This window comes from Quercus robur, chromosome 4, assembly GCF_932294415.1.
Source record: "Quercus robur chromosome 4, dhQueRobu3.1, whole genome shotgun sequence".
NCBI classification, from domain to species: Eukaryota; Viridiplantae; Streptophyta; class Magnoliopsida; order Fagales; family Fagaceae; genus Quercus; species Quercus robur.
In genome coordinates, this window is record NC_065537.1 from 8,886,331 (window position 1) to 8,905,517 (window position 19,187).

General features: G+C 36.4%; 3 protein-coding genes across 5 annotated transcripts; 1 reads left to right on the forward strand and 2 right to left on the reverse strand.

Moving 5' to 3' along the window:
* The first annotated feature begins 368 nt into the window (after positions 1 to 368).
* On the forward strand, positions 369 to 1,157 carry LOC126724359 (uncharacterized). The gene is made up of 2 exons (XM_050428930.1): positions 369 to 532; positions 630 to 1,157. Exons 1-2 carry the CDS (start codon positions 395 to 397, stop codon positions 975 to 977), a joined length of 486 nt encoding a protein of 161 aa, XP_050284887.1. The 5' UTR covers positions 369 to 394; the 3' UTR covers positions 978 to 1,157.
* Positions 1,158 to 1,918: 761 nt separating this feature from the next.
* Positions 1,919 to 5,451, reverse strand: LOC126724360 (protein ALP1-like). The gene is made up of 3 exons (XM_050428931.1): positions 4,783 to 5,451; positions 4,469 to 4,700; positions 1,919 to 2,695 (listed from the first exon to the last, which is right to left on the reverse strand). Exons 1-3 carry the CDS (start codon positions 5,443 to 5,445, stop codon positions 2,193 to 2,195), a joined length of 1,398 nt encoding a protein of 465 aa, XP_050284888.1. The 5' UTR covers positions 5,446 to 5,451; the 3' UTR covers positions 1,919 to 2,192.
* Positions 5,452 to 5,695: 244 nt separating this feature from the next.
* On the reverse strand, positions 5,696 to 8,345 carry LOC126720517 (uncharacterized). 3 transcript variants are annotated; one of them, XM_050423024.1, is made up of 3 exons: positions 7,953 to 8,345; positions 6,668 to 6,970; positions 5,696 to 6,552 (listed from the first exon to the last, which is right to left on the reverse strand). In XM_050423024.1, the coding sequence occupies exons 2-3, from the start codon at positions 6,968 to 6,970 to the stop codon at positions 5,911 to 5,913; spliced, it is 945 nt and encodes a 314-aa protein (XP_050278981.1). In that variant the 5' UTR covers positions 7,953 to 8,345; the 3' UTR covers positions 5,696 to 5,910. The 3 variants fall into 3 exon arrangements, with proteins under 3 accessions (XP_050278981.1, XP_050278980.1, XP_050278979.1); XM_050423023.1 differs by having other exon boundaries at positions 6,647 to 6,970; positions 7,972 to 8,341; XM_050423022.1 differs by having other exon boundaries at positions 6,647 to 6,970; positions 7,953 to 8,339.
* Between the last annotated feature and the right edge of the window lie 10,842 nt (positions 8,346 to 19,187).

A 19,187-nucleotide genomic window follows, 5' to 3' on the forward strand; every position in this document is an offset into this window, starting at 1 on the left:
ATAATTTGTTAACTAATATATAACAAACTGCAACTACTTCAACAACAGTTTGTTACAACTGAAATCTAACTTCAATGCTAAAGCCCGTGTGAGTGTGACAAAGCTAATCCCCACCTGTAGTAAACTTTTGATGGTTAACTTCTGGACTTTTCTAAACTGTTGCATTGTTTACTGAACTGCTGATGTGTTCTGCACTGTTACAATGCTGTGTTTTGTAAAAATAAAACTATAGCAGGAATACAATCTGCACTAGTGTCATTGACCAAAATAGGATATAAAATCTGCATTACTGTCATCTCTTACTGCATACATATTGATGAAAACTTTTAGTACATGGTTGGCTATGTGTTGAATGACAGTGAATATGCCTTGTAGGGCTAGACGATTCACCACAATGTCGGAGGGAAGTGCCAGTAGCTATAACTCCAACTATAGGGGGCATGCGTGTGACATGAATCAGTGCGTGTTGCGGACATCTTTGCAGCTCCATAATTTCGGTAGATGGTTTTATGGCTGTAGACATTGGAAGCCTGTAAGTATCAGCTGCGCGCTTACTATCATTGTTGTTTCATGGTTAAATATCCAATGCTCCTCAGCGCATGTACTTACCAGCTTTGTTTAATATGCAGGGCAGTGACGAACATTGTAAGTCCTTTAAATGGTTGGATGGCATCCCATGTAGGCGTGGAGCTGAAACAGCACCGATTGTCATTGCGAAATTTACTAGGCTTGAGGCCGAGGCAGCTATGGCAAAAAACAATGAGATGGAAGCCCGTGCAATGATAGCAGACCTACTCCACAGGGAAAGAGTAGCAAAGCGTAGTGCTGAAAAAGCAAAGGTTTCCCTTCATATGGCCAATGCGCGAGCACGTAAATATCAAGTTGCTCTACTTATGTCATGGTTGGCAATTGTGGTGTTCGTTATATTTTCACTTGGTAATAGGGATGTTGGATTACGGCAAATGTGTCTGCCATGACCTTTTTAATTTTTATTAGTTGTTTGGAAATGTATTGTACATGTTGGGAGTGCCTTTTAGTGTAAGGTGTTCGACTTGGCAATTGTATGTGTCGAATGACAGAGTTATTGTATGATTCGTATACATATAATTGCTATTTTGTAATGGTAGACATTTTGGTAGCATCCTTATTTTTTGTCATTCCTATTGTTTATGATTCAGTTGTGTTGTTAGTATATTTAAGCATTGATATGAATAAAAACAGGGCAAGCATAATAAAGTGCCAAAAGTTCAGTTGTGCTGTATCTGGTTGTACCAGGATCATAAGTGTACTATTAATAAAAACCTATGTGTTTATAAAAAAAAAAAAAAATCTACACTTTTTAACAAAATTAAAATTAAGAATATGTTCTTATCTCAAAAAAAGAAGAAAAGTGCACTCTATATATATGTTAGGTTTGTAATATGTTTCAAAAGAATAAATTACTTATTACAAACAAAATACTAGTATAAAAAAATTAGTCCTTTAAAGAAAAACTTTTTTGATAGCCTTTAAAGAAAAACTTTTTTGATAAAGCCTTTAAAGAAAAACTTAGAGAAACTCCTCATATTGTCCCAATCATTCCACATTGGAGGCTAATTCCACATTGGAGGCTAATGCCACTAGTTTGTATTGTGAATAGGCTTTGTTCTGAAATTCTTTTTGGCTGTGTTAGTGTTTTATGAATTTCCCTTTCTAACAAAAATAAATAAATAAATAAAAATATTACATGCCCTGTTTTGAGTTCCTATATATTTTAGAAGGTGATATAACATAATTATCCACCTATAACCATATTAGATACACAATAATTGGTCCTTCAAAAATCAAAATTGCAAAAAGGTATTACATATAAAATGCATTGCGAAAAGGTATTACATACAACCATATCGTTCTCCCACTTTCATTACCAATAGGTATTACATACACTTACTTTAAAGACACCAAAAAGAATTACATCAGAAATGTCAATACATTATTGACATTAGCCATTACATGTAAGCATGTGTACAGTTAATCTTAATTACAACAAAAATGCATCATAATGTCCAAAATGGTGCATCACGTGTCATGCTAAGTGACTTCTAGTCACGGTACCTAGACTTATACAAAAGTCCTAACAAAATGTCATGGGACTGGGTATTAGCTCTATACAAGTCCCAACAAAAAGGGTGAATCCTTAGACATGCCAACCATTAACGTCGACGTCGCACGTACTCCTCCCACATACGGTTAGTTATATCATCCCTGAATTCACCCATTGCTCTCTTCGATGCAATAGACATCTCCGTCACATGTCTTCTTTCGACACTTGCACTTGACTCAGGAGAGTTCCCATTGTTTTCGGTTTGCATATCATCCCTACCAAGGTTCTCCCACGTGTTAAACAGAACATCCCTTCGATTATTGATGCGTATGAAATTATGTAACGCACAACACGCAGAAACAACTAAACGCTGACGATATTGCTTATACTTCGCCATGTTGCTTAAGATGGGAAAGCGAGCCTTCAAGACTCCAAAACACCTCTCAATCACCATACGCAATGAAGAATGTCTATAATTAAACAATTCTTTCCCCGATTTTGGTTGCCTAGTACTCCTCCTCCTGAATTCTTGAGCATGATATCGGGTGGCCTTATGTGGTGGAAGGAATGATGCACCAATGGGATACCCCGAATCAACCAAGTAATAGGAACCTACAAGAATAGCATATCCAAATCAGTAATAATAAGGGGATTAAATCAGTAAAATAATCTACGCAAAGCAACTATATTCTAAGCAAAGGAACTATATTCTTCAATATCTCATCCTTTCATCTTACTATTGAAAGATTGGCTAAAATTTCATATTAATACAATACTGACAACACAGTGCAGCTACTGGGACTGGGACTGGGCTGACTGGTGTGGCAGCTACTAGCTGCTGCACTGTGTTGCAGCAGCTAGTGTGCTGCCCAAGCTGCTGCACTGTGTTACAGCAGCTAGTAGCTGCAACACAGTGCAGCAGCTTGGGCTGCTGCACTGCAACACCAGTGCAGCTTGGGCTGCACTGGTGTGGCAGCTACTACCTGCTGCACACACCAGTGCAGCTGCACTTGTGTGTGCAGCAGGTAGTAGCTGCCACACCAGTGCAGCCCAAGCTGCACTGGTGTTGCAGTGCAGCAGCTTGGGCAGCAGGGCTGCACTGTGCTGCAGCAGCTGCAACACCAGTGCAGCTTGGGCTGCACTGGTGTGGCAGCTACTAGCTGCTGCACACACCAGTGCAGCTAGTAGCTGCTGCACTGTGTTGCAGCAGCCGAAGCTGCACCAGTGCAACTTTCATACCATAAGACAAGTTCCTTTGTTGTTGAATTTTACCATCCGAAGCTGCATAAGCCAACTTTCATACCATAAGACAACTTTCATACCATAAGCCGAAGCTGCATCAAATTTTACCATCCAAATAAACAGTTGTTGAATTCACTTATAGCAAATTTATAATAAGACAAGTACATAGCACCAAAATTCAAAGTCAATCACAAAGCAGCAGATTTGGATTCTTTCACAAACATAGTGTGTGTTTTCTGTATTATGGAGTGTGTTTTCTGTATTATGGAGTTTTTCTACTCCCTTGCCCATGAGATAAGCTCTCACTTGAGACCACTTTGGAGGTATTACTTCATTTTTTGCAAGTTTAGTCAGTCGCATAATTTTTGGTGACAATTATTGAATAGTATGGCTTTCAACCATACTAGCTGCTGCACTGGTGTGGCTGCACTGGTGTGGCTGCACTGGTGTGGCAGCTACTAGCTGCTGCACTGTGTTGCAGCAGCTACTAGCTGCAACACAGTGCAGCAGCTAGTAGCTGCCACACCAATGCAGCCTAGCTGCTCATCCTTTAAACATTGCAGTTGAGGTGCAATTCAATCGTTCAAATATCCAAATTTCTCCTGTACTATCTTTTTTTTTTTTTTTTGATAGGTAGTAAGAGTTGTATTGATAAGAAAAGTACAATGTCACCTAAGTAACATATCTTTTTTGGTTAGCAATGCATAAAGTATCCTAAAGAAACTTGTGGTGATGCATGATTTTGTTCCCCTGATCCATCTTTGGACACCCATCAAAGCAGATCCAACAATGTGCATTTTGTCATGGGAAAGTTAGACATTCATAAGAAAGAGTAACGTACAAGAAGCCAGTGCAGCCCAAGCTGCAATGGGTTGCAGTTTGGGCTGCTGCACTGTGTTGCAGCTTGGGCTGCTGTACTGTGTTGCAGCTGCTGCACACAGTGCTGCAGTGCCCTAGCTGCTGCAACACAGTGCAGCCTAGTGCACTGGCTGCTGCACTGTGTTGCAGCAGCTAGTGCACTAGCTGCCACACCAGTGCAGCAGCCCAATGCTCTAAATGTCAAAAACCCTAAACTGAGTTGATAAAGTTCTACATGAACCAGCCACAACCACAACCATTAGGATTTAAGTTAAAGACGCATACCTTCCGGTGGCCATGGGAAGCCATGCTTTGGGTCTTTAATAGCTTCTTCAAACACCCTGGAGTCGTTGGCGCTTCCCTCCCAACCACCATGGACATATGTAAACCGCATGTCATGGTCACATGCACACATGACGTTGGTTGTAACAGTGCTCTTGCGACTCCTATGAGTCTGGAGTCTTATCGCTGAAGGCCGAGAACTAACATGTGTTCCGTCAATAGCTCCTATGCTTCTCTACAGTGAATAGTGCCAATTAGTTGAAATATTATATAGTAATGTGTACAACCATTTTGGAAGATATTATGAAATTATTTACCTCAAACCAAGGGTCATACTTATTGTTCCCCCGCAAATGCTCTGGAAGGCCTACCACATTCGGATCCGGCTTGATTAAATGTTGGCCCCATGTGTGGATAGCTCGCAACACCCTACGGAACTTGCGATCCACAGTTTCAGTGGAATGCTGAAATCTGTCTGCCACAGGCCGCATCCGAGTATTATGCCCAACAGTGTACAAGAATATGGCCACTGCCTCCTGCACGTCAACACGCCCCTTCCCTTCCTTCAAGTACCCATAATGTTTCAGCTCCTCAACCAAGTGATAGAATAGATCTAGTGTCATGCGGAACATCTCATGGCAATTGGTAGGATTGCCATCTCTCACTTCAGCCATATAATCGCTTCCACTCAAAATGCTAGTACGTTGTGGGCGCTTGTCGTAATGCCGTTGGAAATATGCCACCATATCGCTAATAAGTGGAAATACAAACCAAAACTCCTCCTCCTTGCTGTCATACTCCGAGTCTGTGTCTGCACCAGTGGTCATGTCATCGTCACAATCACTTATATCCATGTCGTCATCACTCAAACTAGTGTCCATGTCATCACCACAACCACCACTGTCCATGTCATCATCGTCGGAGTTAAAATAAGCATCATCAAAATCATATTGCCAGAAAGGATCACTGGGGGAGACCATTAACCTATACCCAAAAAAAACCAAAGCATTAGAACCAAAGATATTGAAATATATAAACGGACAAATTAATATAAAGTACCAAGAGAATTGCAATAATGTTAGTTGAACTCACCTTACAATGTAAGTAACATGAACTAGATAAGAAACATTAAAAAATATATATATAATACTATAAAAAAACACCAAGTACATAACAAAGCCCACACATTAATTTAAGTAACACCATAATCACAAGCATAGTTCACAACACTTTAACATTACAATAAAGCTACATTAAATAAAAGTGTTCAACTGATAGGAAATAGAAATAAAATCAAACGTCGAATATTGTCCAAGCACACACACATAAAGTCCTTAAATGATACTTAACAACTAAACCAAGTGTTTTCTCAAAAAGAAAAAAACTAAACCAAGTGATTCACATAGAGTGTCACATAACAAAAGTTGCTTCAAAAGCAATCCCCATTAGTTATCCGGCGGCTGAGCGTAGCGCTCCATAAACCTCTTCCTCCTTTGCTCGGGCATGCCCATGAACAACACTCTTTTCTCCTTCTTTTGGAGAGCCTCGGCAACATTAAGGTAGGTGTCATCATCAAGATCAGTATACTGATTCAGCACTTCTAAAGCTCTCCCAAGTGAGCAAGGATCACCACAACTGGCAGATTGTGCAACATGATCAGAGCTACCAAACGACTTTCCCTTTTTTTTGGAAAACCTTTCCCTTGCCAAGGCAGTGTACTCTTGTAGAGCCATGGTCATCTCACTAGCCCTATCATTCTTCTTAGCAACCTTTTTCCCCTTGGTACTAGGCTCTTGCATGGGACGTTTGTCCGCTCGTTGGGTTTGCTCATCAACAGTGGGATCGTCTTGGGTTACGCCCTCCATGTTGGGATTGTAGCAATCATCATCATCCAACTGGGTACGATGTGCCTCACGTTCCTCATTGGCAAGTTCCTCTTCCAGGACACGCTCTTCATCACTATCTGGGGCTGGCGTGTTTGAGGAAATTTGAAGGGAACCAGTTGCAGTATTAGGGGCAAAAAGTTGCTTCAGCTTCTCATAATCAGGACACCCTTTCTTCCGTAATGCAGCTGCCTTATTATCCCCCTGAAATGACAATATATACATAAAAATCATGCTAATATGAAATAGAAAATTACAAACAAATATACAAAGAATTAGGATAGTAAATATGACATACCGCAATCACGTTAGCCCACACCTCATCAGAAGCCGTCACCGTTTGGGTTGTCTCATCCCACCCCAACCCGGTATGCCTCAAAAGCTGGCCCCACTTTCTTTGCTTTTGCCTAAGCCTATTATGCTTGTCTTTCACTTGCTTAGGGGTGAAACCCTTCCCAGTATGCTCATTTAGGGTTTTCGTAATTGATAACCAAACTTTGGCCTTAAAGACACCATGTTCCATGTTCCCCTTTTGTTGTTCATCGACCATGAGGTCAATGAAAAGATGTTCAATGTTTTCAGGCCACTTTTTCTCCTCAACATCCTGTGTTTCTTGTGCCATCTAATACAAGTTTCCCAACACAATTGCATATGTTAATATTTGTATATTCATAGTTCTATGAATTGGCCACTAAAATGATTCATTTATAGAGTTGTTTGGGATTACCATTAAAAATAAAATAAAAACTACAATAGCATGTGATTATATGGAGGGGATTCATGAGGCAGGTTCAGGGTTGGGATTTTTTTTCCTTCTTTAATAATTAAATAATGCTTCATGTAGGAAAATTTAAAATTATATAAGGAACCAAAGCAAACAGGCAGTGTACTAAGTAACCAGCAAGAAAAAGAAAAAATGAAGAAACATATGATTTATAAAATTTTGAGACTGAATTATATAATTGTGGAGCTGAGTAACATATTATTTAAATCCTAGATTTTAAGTTAGGTTGTGTTTTCATGGAACAAGCACCTGAGCAATCTTGGGCTAGTTTTCACCCCTATCTGAATCTGGCAGCATTAACACACCATAAGGCTATATAAAATTCTTGTAAGCGGCAACATTGATTATCTTATTACCCGGCCCTTTAAATCAGTACAAACTAGTCTGCTATGGTCATACGTTGTTTTTTTTTGGGATAAAATGCATCTAATAAAAATAACAATGTATATAGCATTCTAGGCTTCCAATCACAAAATCTTCAAGAAAAATTTCACTTAAGACTAAATATAGTTTGAAAAAAATAAGCTGTGGCATTTAATCTAAATAACGGCTCATTCTATAATACTCCTGATTATTTCCTTTTTTTTTCTTTTTTTTTTTTCACTTACATGCTCTATTTTGGACCTATGGTATTAGAGTAAGATAATACAAATTTTCCCTAAAAATCCATATGGGAAGAATTCAATCAACATGTCTCACAAGCCACAACCAACATCAGTAGAATAAATCAAAAACCCCTTTCACATCCAACGAAAAACCCAAACCAGAACCAGAGCAGGGACATGGAAAATGGAGAGGGAGAGAGACAGATTTACTGCACCTGGGAGATAATGTCGCACCTGGGAAGGGGAGAGAGAAGTATGGACACGGTGACAGAGAGCTACACTCGCCGGTGAAGATTCCGGCCTGGTTCAGAGCTTCGATGAGGCGTTGTTCTTCAAACAGGGACGATCTTCTCAGGCCTCGTTCAGTCTTCGAACACGGACTGTGGTGCCATGGAGCTACCTCGCTGGGATGTGAGGATGGAAGTGAAAATGAGAGGGAAGTGAGAAGAGGGAAGTGAGAAGAGGGAAATTTTTTGGGAAAAAATTTTCGGACAAATGCAGAGTAACAGGAAGAAGCTCCAACGGTCAGATAGATGGGACAAGTCACTGGTTGAATGGGCCCCACCGAGACAGTTTATTACAAAAGTGCCACTGAATCATGGGTGATGAGTTTTGAAAACAAGGATTTTGTGTTTTCATTTTTGCTCTCCATCACTCAGTTTTTTGAGTGATTGGATGACCAAAACCGGGTGACCAAATTTGGATGATGGTATCCAAACAAAAATTTTTCTGTGGGTCCCACAAATTTTGGATGATGAGTGATGAAAACACAATCATATCACTCAAAACTCTCTCATCCAAACAACCCCTAATCATTTCGAAAAATAATAGTATTTAACTATTTTTACCCACAAACTACACTTATATCCATCATTAACCTTAAATTTCAAAAATACTACACTTTTAGGCACACAAGCAGCAGCTCAAAGAGAGACAGACAAAGGGGGAGCCATGGCCATCTCTGTTTTCATTGATCTCCATGGCCCAAGCTTCACCGATCTCCATGGCTAACGATTTCTCTCTTAAATCCTCTCTGTTTTCTCTATCTACACTGAGCCTATGACCTCAAGCTTCGCCCCCTTTCCTCCTCACTCTTCATTCTAAACTGTAAGGTTGAATTTATTCAATCATCTAATTGGCTTTATTCCGTGTCAAATTTGCTTGTAATTCAGCATTTAGTAAACCTGTATTTAGGTGGGTTTGTTGTAAGGGTAGTGAGTGAGATAGAGTGAAGATTGCTTAAGAGTGTGCAAGAAAACAGAGACTCGCGACTGGAACTCGCGGGTGACTCGCGGCTGCAAGCCGCCAGAAGCAACACACGTGCCAAGCATGCTGGAAGATGAACAGTCATGCTAGCTGGAGCACTACAGGACAACTGGCCATACGGTTAACTCGTGACTGGATCTCGCGACTTAGTCAAGCCGCGAGCCACCCCTGTTTTGTAAAACCTGACGTTTCACATTCCTCTCCCACTCCAGTATAAATACCCCTTTTACCCACGATTGAAAGAGAGTTTCCAGAGAGAATTTTGAGAGAGAAACCCTAATGAAAAACAAGATTGTTTCACCCACAATCTATACCTTAAAGTCTCTTCAAATTCCTCTACTCTCTTCCTCTCCATTGTCAAATCCTTGAGAGGCATTATACCAAACCTGGTTCTCACCATCATCATCTCTGTGAGACAATTGTTTGGATTTCTGGGAAGCAGTTAGGAAGGAACCAATCTTCATTGGTTGATGCTACAGTCTAGTAGCGGAATCCAGGAAGCTAGAAAAGAAAAAGGTTCGGCGCAACCTCGTTGGAGCAAGAAGCTTGGAGGGCTTAGGTGCACTGGGTAGATTAGGCTTGGAGGGTCTATTGCTGTCCTTGTATCCCAACTGTATTTTCTAGTGGATTGTCTACCGCTTGGAGGGCGGCGGAGAGGTTTTTCGCCGAGGACTTCGGTTTCCTCTTCGATAACACATCGCGTGTTGTCTTTGTGTTTGCATCTTCCTTCCTCTCTATCCTTGCCTTTTTATTATCTACTGTGGTTTTATTTTGTTATGACTTAGATAGTCTTTAACCAATTTCGTATTATAGCATGTGTTAAGTTTCCGCACACTAATTGTTTGACATATTGCTTGTATTGGTTAAGTTGTAATTTGGGGGTCTAAACGTTCAAAGGTGTTTTGTACACGTTTTTGAACTTTCATAAACCAAATCCATACCCATGGTGGAACTTTTGTTTTATGTTCATTGATATCTCTGGGCTCTCTCTCTCTCCAATCTTGTGTTGTATTGTCTTGTATTTGTTGTGATATGTAGACATTTGATTCATATAAGTTTTAATTTCAAATAATTTGATTTGTAATTGTTTGGAATTTCATTTGTAATGTTCATCCTTTTTTTGTAAAAAATTCAAATCCTAACTCTTTGACTCATTTTAAATTTGTTTTAGTCTTAAAAAAGTGTTTTTAGGATAACAAAAGACTAACGAAGGTAATAGATAGGAGAAAATGAAAGAAGGAAAAGTATTAAGTTTTAAATCATATGTGCCACGGTGGATTTCTGTAATTTTTCCTTAACACAAATTTTCAAAGCCAGTTTTTGCCTTACTTATTAAAATAGTTTTAATAATAGCTCTGTCTTGACTGACTGTAAAGTGATTTTTATCACTTATGTATTAGAGCATCTTTATCAAGCATTCTAAAATTTTTAACATTTAACACTTTAAAATTTTATTTTATTTATTATTTTTTTTGAGATATTATTTTATTTATTATACCATCTCACTTTAAAACATATCAAATATCAAAATTTTTATAATTTTTATCATTTCATTTAAATAATATAAATTAGTCATTAAAATAATAATAAAACAACTTAACACAAACAACCAGTCAACCACCTCACCACATGAGAATAAAAACCTATTTTTGTTTTACAATTCAGGCTACAATGAGTTTGTATAAATACAAGTTTATTGTGTAAGTATACCAAAAATTTTTCAATTTAAAAGCTTTGATGGAATTGTCTTTTTAGTGTTTTGATGCTAAAATTTAACATATATTTATTTTAGCATCCTCGATAAGGATGCTCTTACCCTATCAATCGAGGATGCTCTTACCCTATCAATTTTTTCTCCATGGTTAAAAGGAGTGCTAATTAAAGCCTATTGAATTCACAGTAATTGGTGGTTTATCTCTATTCGGTAAAAGTTTGATAGTACATAAGTCTTTGTCATCTTCGAGGTTCGATATTGGCTGTCTTGAATTGACTTCGATATGACGATTCACGAAGGCTAGTACAACATTACGTACAGGTGCTGTGCTATCACGCATCAGGTTGCCGATTACAAAAAATTGCACATTTATTTATGTGGAAATGAAGTGGGGCCATGATGTGATGCATCTAGCATGCCAGCATATTGTTGTTGCCTGGCCCAACAGTACAAGCGCATGTGCATTTGCACTCTTCTAGCAGGCTTAGATAATCTGTACAAAGTAGACAATAGGTTGAATGGGTCATCTTAATGAACAAGTAATAAGACGACAACATCCAGTATCATAAAGCCTATTAATTAAGCATGTAATCATAAAAGGTGAGGAGAGGTCGAATAGAGAAAAAATGAACAGGAAGTTAGTTGAAAAATACTTTTGAAAAAGTAAGCTAAACAAAATGAAAAGATTACTTTTACTCTAATATATTTATTATATAACATAAACAGTAAGCCAAACAATGTTACCTACGGGAAATTCTTACATAGTGCCGGACTACAAGGTCACCAAGCTGACCTTGTAGTCCCAGCCAATAAGAACAAAACATATAGAATGAAAGTGTTGACATCATTTGAATAGGACAGCTCATCAACAACGGCAGCACACTCTTTAAGTCCCCAACGTTAATTCTCAAAAAAATAAAAATAAGAAGTCTCCAACGTTAGACAACTAGTTAACGTTGACATTATTAAATGAATAAAATATAAAGAAGGGAGCTCGGTCTGTGGTCGTCAGACTGGAGCTCGGTTGGAGGAGTGATTTGGGCACTCTCTTCTTCCTCTCTCTCTCTCTCTCTCTCTTTGCGCGAGTCCATAAATAGTTTGAAGTGAAAATTTGAACTAAAACTAATTTCCGGGTCAAACCAACTAAAACACACGGTCAACTGAAAATAACTTCCAAAAAATTTATTTTTCATACACAACCAAACACTCACATTTACGAAAAAGCATTTCCAAAACTAATTTGAAACCAAAACAAACACAACCTAAATGTGCATCCATTTTCAACCTCAAAAACCCACTGCTTCGGCCGGTTTCTAGGCTATTTTCTAGCCCAACATCTTAAGCCATGTCCTTCCCTTTTTTCTGTCAATAATTCTTTTCTGTACTCCTTATAAATGCCATTTATTTCCAAGCCGTGTTTACGATTTGATTTCAACATAAATTGTTTGTGGTAGATATGGGGCCTTGATATTATATGTCAACTTTATTGCATTTTGCACCTCCCTAACTTGGTATTAAAAATAAAAAAATAAGAAAAAAAAAATCTGCCTTACCCTGAACAAGATAAATGAAAAAAAAAAAAGTAGAACACATAGTTGATAATTATTCAAAATAGCCAATGAGCCATAAAAGTTGCCAGTTTAACATATAAATTATTCCAAAAAGATGAAATGATTTTTCTAGTTACAAAGTCTACTCATCAAAAAAATAGAAGAAAAAGAAGTCAACAATTTGATTTTAGTTTTGTATGATATAATACAATATTGATAAAACACCAATGAACAAAGCAACAGATAGATAAGCAACACATCAAAAGAAAACAAGTAGCCCCTGCCTGAGTAGATTTTCGAGATGTCATCTACAAGAGAGTTTTCGGATTTTCGTTCAGCACCACTTCAATTCTCACCAAGGCCGCCTAATAATTATGGCAATAGGCAAGCAGAGCAGAGCAGGACATTCTCAGAACAAGTGGCATGGTAGAACAGCCATCCGTTCAAAAAAGGGTCTCCAAAAATACGTTTCAACTGTTGGAGAGTTTATACTTTTGCAAGGCTTGTTCTTCTAGAATTAATTCTTCCAAATTGATCAGGAATGTCTTGAATAAAGCATGGAAGAGTAATTTTTTCTAATGATAAAATTTATGAATAGATTTAAGTTTTTTTAATATCTAGTTTTGAAATTATTAGGTGGAAGATATTATTTTAAATCTAGAACATCGTAAGTGTTTGTTTTGGTCCTTACAACTTAAATTTATAATGGGTTTTTAAATTTATATGAAGTAATTTATATTAGAATTTAAAAAAAAAAAAATTCATTAATTTTAAATTCTCAAATCTATAAACAATTTTTATGGAATCGGGTATCTTGTTGCAATTAGGATGGCAAAACAGTACAATGTGAATTTTGTTCCATGTTAATACAATTCTTCAAAACCTAACTTTTAACTTAATCATTAGAGTGGTTCTAGGACCACAAACTATTTCACAACTTCTTTATTATAGTTTTGTCGTAATAGACTGTAAGTGCTTGCTTATCACTTATGTAAGGACACGATTTGTAACGACCCATAATAATGTTGGGTTCACACGTAAAAAGGCCCAAACAATATCACTTATAGAGCGTAGATTTAAAAGGCTAGGTTTGGGTCATCGGACGGTAGTTCAAGTTGGCTCCGGTCAGCGAATCTCGTCCGAGGAGTCTGGGGAGCTCTATGCTCTTATTATTCTTCTCGTTTCTAGGACACCATGACTGGGAGGACGGGTTGTCCCCCCCTTTCTCACACTGCCTCTCTTATCCTTTTATACGAGCATTTATCCTCTCACTAGCGTCCACGTATAAGCTCACTTTCCTAGAACTTAAGACCTGTCCCGTCAGCTCATACCTAGAGTGGTTGGGGGTGGTTGTAAAAACTGAAGAGTATGGCTCTGTCAGGTGCAGATTATTGAATGGCAATAATGGCAGCTTTCCCTTTGTCCTTAGTCGTTATACTATCCAACGTCTCCTTCTCTATTGACATAGATATTTTAGATTTTTTCCCAAGCTGTTCCTATACTGTGTTTGTCCTTTCTTCCAGGGGGACCTCGGATATGCCGAGGACATAATCATCCTCGGTTGTGTCTCAAGACTATTTGGACTTTTATTTCCTGTACTTAGCTATACCCTTTCTCGGCTTGGGCCTTGGGCCCCAATGTAAAAATGGGCCAAGACCACAAATTATTGGGCCCCACCTAGACTATAAGTGGTCATTTATTATTTATATATTGGCCTACTATTTTTTCTCCATTACTTATGCTATACCACATCACAGTTGTAGCAAGAATTGGTTCTTACAACTGAAATTTATAATGGGTTGTTAAATTTCTATGAAGTAATTTATATTAGATTTTTTTTGAAGTTCTTTATTGCAAATATGGTGGCAAAATAGGACGATATGAATTTTGTTTAATGTTTATACAATTCTTTAAAGCCCACCTATTGCCTTAGTCATTGAAATGGTTCTATGATCACAAATTATTTCACAACTTCTTTATTACAACTTTGTCTTGACATATTGTAAGTGGTTACTTATCACTTATATGTTTACCTACCATTTTTTTCCTACCATTTATTCTCTGTCACGTTATAGTTGTGGAAAAAATTGGAATAATAATGGGTTGTTAAATTTATATAAAGTAATTTATATTAGAAATTGTTTTCTAAAATGATATAATTTTAAATTTTCAAATCTAAAAACAACCTTTTGGAATTGTGTACCACGTTGCAAATAGGGTGGCAAAATAAGATGTTATGAATTTCGTTCCACGTTAATATAAGAGGAAATTACAGTAAACCCACTTGTATTTTGGTCCATTTACACTTTACTTACTTGTGATTCAAAACTTAACACTTTGTCCACCTGAGATTACATCCATTAGTCATCCACCTCTTTTAAAAACAATGGTAAATATGTATTGTTCTCACATTTTATGTCTCTTGCCTCCCTAAACAAAATAATACATAAAATAATAAGAGAAATAAGATCTAAAACAAAATTTTAAAATTTGTAAAACTTTATTTGAAGAACACCCTTTTCTTCTGGTATGAACATTCTTAAACCAATGAAGCCAAGTAAAATAAAAATTTTAAAAAGTTCACAAACTACGGCAAAAATAACCGAATACCAATTTTTTTTTTTTTTTTTTTTCAATGATTAGTGTTTTATCAGAAATATTCAACAGCTTTTTTGAAACTCGAGTGTGTGTGAAACTCGATTTTGACATTTTGCCCCTGTTTTTGGAGGGGGTATATGCCGGGTACAGGATGCAAAAAATCCTGTTTTTCACTACCTTTCCCACGCGACCCTGACAAAAGAAAGAAAAACGAGGTTTCTAGTGGGTGATGATGAAGTGTGTTGAAATGGGTGGACACTTTTCAACCCACATAGACATGTGTCCTTCTGACACAACCCTTACAGAAGAGGACCCCAACTGCATGCATAAAGTCATGGTAGTACTGTACCTCTATGAATATGATGGACACATCAAACCAACGTTCAACGTTATGTATATGGATGATGTCATAATCGAGTTTCTATAACTCGAGTTTCGTAACACACTAATCATTTCGAAAAATAATGGTATTCAGCTATTTTTACCCACAAACAACACTTACATAGTTTCAAAAAAAAAAAAAAAAAAAAACAACACTTACATCCATAATTAACCTTAAATTTCAAAAATACTACACTTTTAGGCACACAAGCAGCAGCTCAAAGAGAGATAGACAGAGGGGGAGCTGATCCACCAACAATCTCCATGGCCAAAGCTTCACTGGAGCCATGGCCATCTCTGCTTTCATTGATCTCCATGGCCCAAGCTTCACCGATCTCCATGGCTAATGATTTCTCTCTTAAACCCTCTCTGCTTTCTCTGATCTACACTGAGCCTATGACCTCAAGCTTCGCTCCCTTTCCTCCTCGCTCTTCATTCTAAACCAAATCCATACCCATGGTGGAACTTTTGTTTTATGTTTATTGATATCTCTGAGCTCTCTCTCTCCAATCTTGTGTTGTATTGTCTTGTATTTGTTGTGATATGTAGACATTTGATTTGTATAAGTTTTAATTTCAAATAATTTGATTTGTAATTGTTTGGAATTTCATTTGTAACGTTCATCCTTTTTTGTAAAAAATTTAAACTAAAATTTAAACTCTAACTCTTTGATTCATTTTAAATTTGTTTTAGTCTTAAAAAGGTGTTTTTAACATAAGTGAATAGCAGAAGACTAACGACTCAAATAGACAAAGTGTTAAATTTTAAATAAGATATGGACAAGTTACAAATGAGTCAAACCACATGGATCTACTGTAATTTTTCCTTAACACAATTTTTCAAAATCAGCTTTTGCCTTACTCATTAAAATGGTTCCAAGACCATGAGCTATTTCACAACTTTTTGTAACAGCTCTGTCTTAACCGACAATAAGTGAATTTTTATCACTTACGTATTAACCTATAATTTTTTTCTCAATGATTAAAAGGAGTGCTAATTAAAGCCCATTGAGTTCACAGTAATTGGTGGTTTATCTCTATTCGGTAAAAGCTTGATAGTACATAAGTCTTTGTCATCTTCGAGGTTCGATATTGGATGTCTTGAATTGACTTGATATGACGATTCACGAAGGCTAGTACAACAGTATGTACAGGTGCTGTGCTATCACGCATCAAATTGCCGATTACAAAAAAATTGAACATTTATTTATGTGAAAATGAAGTGGGGCCATGATGTGATGCATCTAGCATGCCAGCATATTGTTGTTGCTTGTGGATGTCTGGTTGTACCCAAAATTTTTTAGATGATCAACGCTGGCCCAACGGTACAAGCGCATGTGCAATGTTCCATGTGCATTTGCACTCTTCTAGTAGGCTTAGATAATCTGTACAAAGTAGACAGTAGGTTGAATGGGTCATCTTAATGAACAAGTAATAAGACAACATCCAGTATCATAAAACCTATTAATTAAGCATGTTTTTTTTTTATCAAATTAATTAAGCATGTTATCATAAAAGGTAAGGAGAGGTCGAATAGAGAAAAAATGAACAGGAAGTTAGTTGAAAAATACTTTTGTAAAAGTAAGCTAAGCAAAATGAAAAGATTACTTTTACTCTAATATATTTATTATATAACATAAAAAGGAAGCTAAACAATCTTATCTCCGTTACCTAGTCACGGATTACAAGGTCACCAAGCCGACCTTGTAGCCCCAACCAATAAGAACAAAACAGGTTGGATGAAAGTGCTGACATCATTTGAATAGGACAGCTCATCAACAATGGCAGCACACTCTTGAAGTCCCCACTGTTAATTCTCAAAAAAAACAAAAGCCACAAGTCTTACTTCTTAGTGCCGACAAAAAATAAGTGCAGAGTGTGACCACAAACAAATGTTGCTATAAGTGATTTTTTAGTGAAATCCAAGTGAAAAGTTTTAGTGTAAAGACACAAAATCTTGTTCACATAACCATCAAAGAACCCAATTTTCAAAGTAATGGAGGTATAAGTTATTTTGTCTTTGTTGTGTTTTGTTTCATTTTTTTAAGAATGTATTATGATTTGTTGTGATATGTTTGAAATGTAACGAGGTATGAATTTAATGCTTTTTTTTGAGTGAAAAATTTAATGCTTTGTTGTGATACGTTTGCTTCTAAGTAAAATATATAAAAATTTATTGAGGTATGAATTTAATGCTTTTTTTGGTAAAAAATTTAATGCTTTGTTGTGATATGTTTGCCCCCAAATAAAACATATAAAAATGTGGATCAGGCTGGCCTGCTTTTCTTTGTCTTTGTTTATTTATTGCTTTATAGGAATTGCAAGGAATCTACTTGTTTTCCCAAACTTTGGTTGACTGCACTGAAGGGAGAAGGAAATTGTAGTGAAGTTTCTTGGAAGTGACCTAAGTGTTTCTGGGCGGCCTATTGTCTTCATAGACTTATAGTCATGCCCACATGATAAGCATCTGTTATTCATACCGTTGGATCATAGAGAGAGAAACACAGAGAGAGAGAGAAACAAGTTTAGAGATAGGTTTAGAATGTAATAAATGAGAGTAATTAATAAGATCTTAATAAAAATATTTATAATAATGAGGGTCTTTGTTTAACCTTTGGATCTATACCAAGTATAACTTGAACCTGTCTCAGATATACATAATTACTTTTAAATTTATTTGTTTTCTATACATTAACAAAAAAATATAATTTGAACACACTCACTTGAGAATTGCAAAAATTTGAGATCAATAATTAAAAAAAGATTAATGACATGTACACAATAAAATATCATTACTTTTTAAAATTAACCTGCCAACTCACAGATGGATCCATGACAATCTATAATTCAATTTTTTTGCTATACTAAGTTAGAAATGTTGTGTCTGTAGCATTACTTATAAAAGTAATTTTGGTTCACAAAACACAATCCTCAATCCCTAAAAGAATAAAAAATAACCCAAATAAGAACAAAAAAATATCTCAAATAACAGTAAAAATAGCCCAAACAACAACAAATAAACAAAACATTCAACAATAAACTTATTCAAAAATAAAAAATAAAAAATAAAACTCCTAATAATTCATAATCGTAACTTGCACTCATGGTAGTTATTATTCGTTGCTCTCTCTCTCTCTCTCTCTCTCATCATTTCATATCTTTCTTATTTTATTATTCTTATATCAGTATTCTCAGTTCTTACTTTATCTACTATTAGATTCTTTTTGCTTTTTAATTAGTATGAGGAAATTGTAAAATCTTATGTATTTTTGTGTTATTTATTTATTTATTTATGTTGATATATCAAAGTTCTTTTTTGATATAAGACAGAAATTCTACTCTAACCTAATTTAAGTGTATATGTCTATGAAGCTCTCTTCTAGAGACTTAAATCCCGGTCCTTATCCTCCCACATCCCATAAGCACTTATACTTGTGGAATGACCATTGTAAAAAATGTATGTGGTAATATTTTGTATAATTTAAGCTTTTTAATAAATATCTTAGAAAAATTTCCTAGAGCTCCCGCTATCCAATAGCTTAACTAAAACCAAAATTATCTTTATTTTAAAGAGTAAATCCTTAATACAACTTCAATGGTCTCTCTAAAATGCAAAAAAGAAAATGACCATGAGTAGTCAGTTTCTTAGAGGCTGTTTGGATGAGTGATTTCCATAACTCATAACTCCAAAATGGTAGGACCCATAGCTAAGAAGTCTGTTTGGTACCACATAACTCTGTTTCCAGTTTTGTGTTTCCATCACTCAATTCTCTAATTTTTGAGTTATGAGTCATGGAAACTAAAAACACATTTTAGCTATTTTCAATTTCTATAACTCTGTTTTCAATAGCATTTTTGTAATTAAACACACATGGAGGGACCCATTGTCAGGGTCAGCTGCAACTTTTGACCATTTTTTTTTTCTTTCTTCTCTACTGTGTC

Excerpts from the sequence above, each read along its gene's own strand:
- LOC126724359 (XM_050428930.1), top strand. The coding sequence starts at position 395 with ATGTCGGAGGGAAGTGCCAGTAGCTATAACTCCAACTATAGGGGGCAT. Across the intron at positions 533-629 it reads GCTGTAGACATTGGAAGCCT|GGCAGTGACGAACATTGTAA; the intron begins GTAAGTATCAGC and ends TTTAATATGCAG.
- LOC126724360 (XM_050428931.1), bottom strand. The coding sequence starts at position 5,445 with ATGGTCTCCCCCAGTGATCCTTTCTGGCAATATGATTTTGATGATGCT. Across the intron at positions 4,701-4,782 it reads AGTATGACCCTTGGTTTGAG|AGAAGCATAGGAGCTATTGA; the intron begins GTAAATAATTTC and ends TATTCACTGTAG. Across the intron at positions 2,696-4,468 it reads CTTCCCATGGCCACCGGAAG|GTTCCTATTACTTGGTTGAT; the intron begins GTATGCGTCTTT and ends CTATTCTTGTAG.
- LOC126720517 (XM_050423023.1), bottom strand. The coding sequence starts at position 6,970 with ATGGCACAAGAAACACAGGATGTTGAGGAGAAAAAGTGGCCTGAAAAC. Across the intron at positions 6,553-6,646 it reads TGTGGGCTAACGTGATTGCG|GGGGATAATAAGGCAGCTGC; the intron begins GTATGTCATATT and ends TTGTCATTTCAG.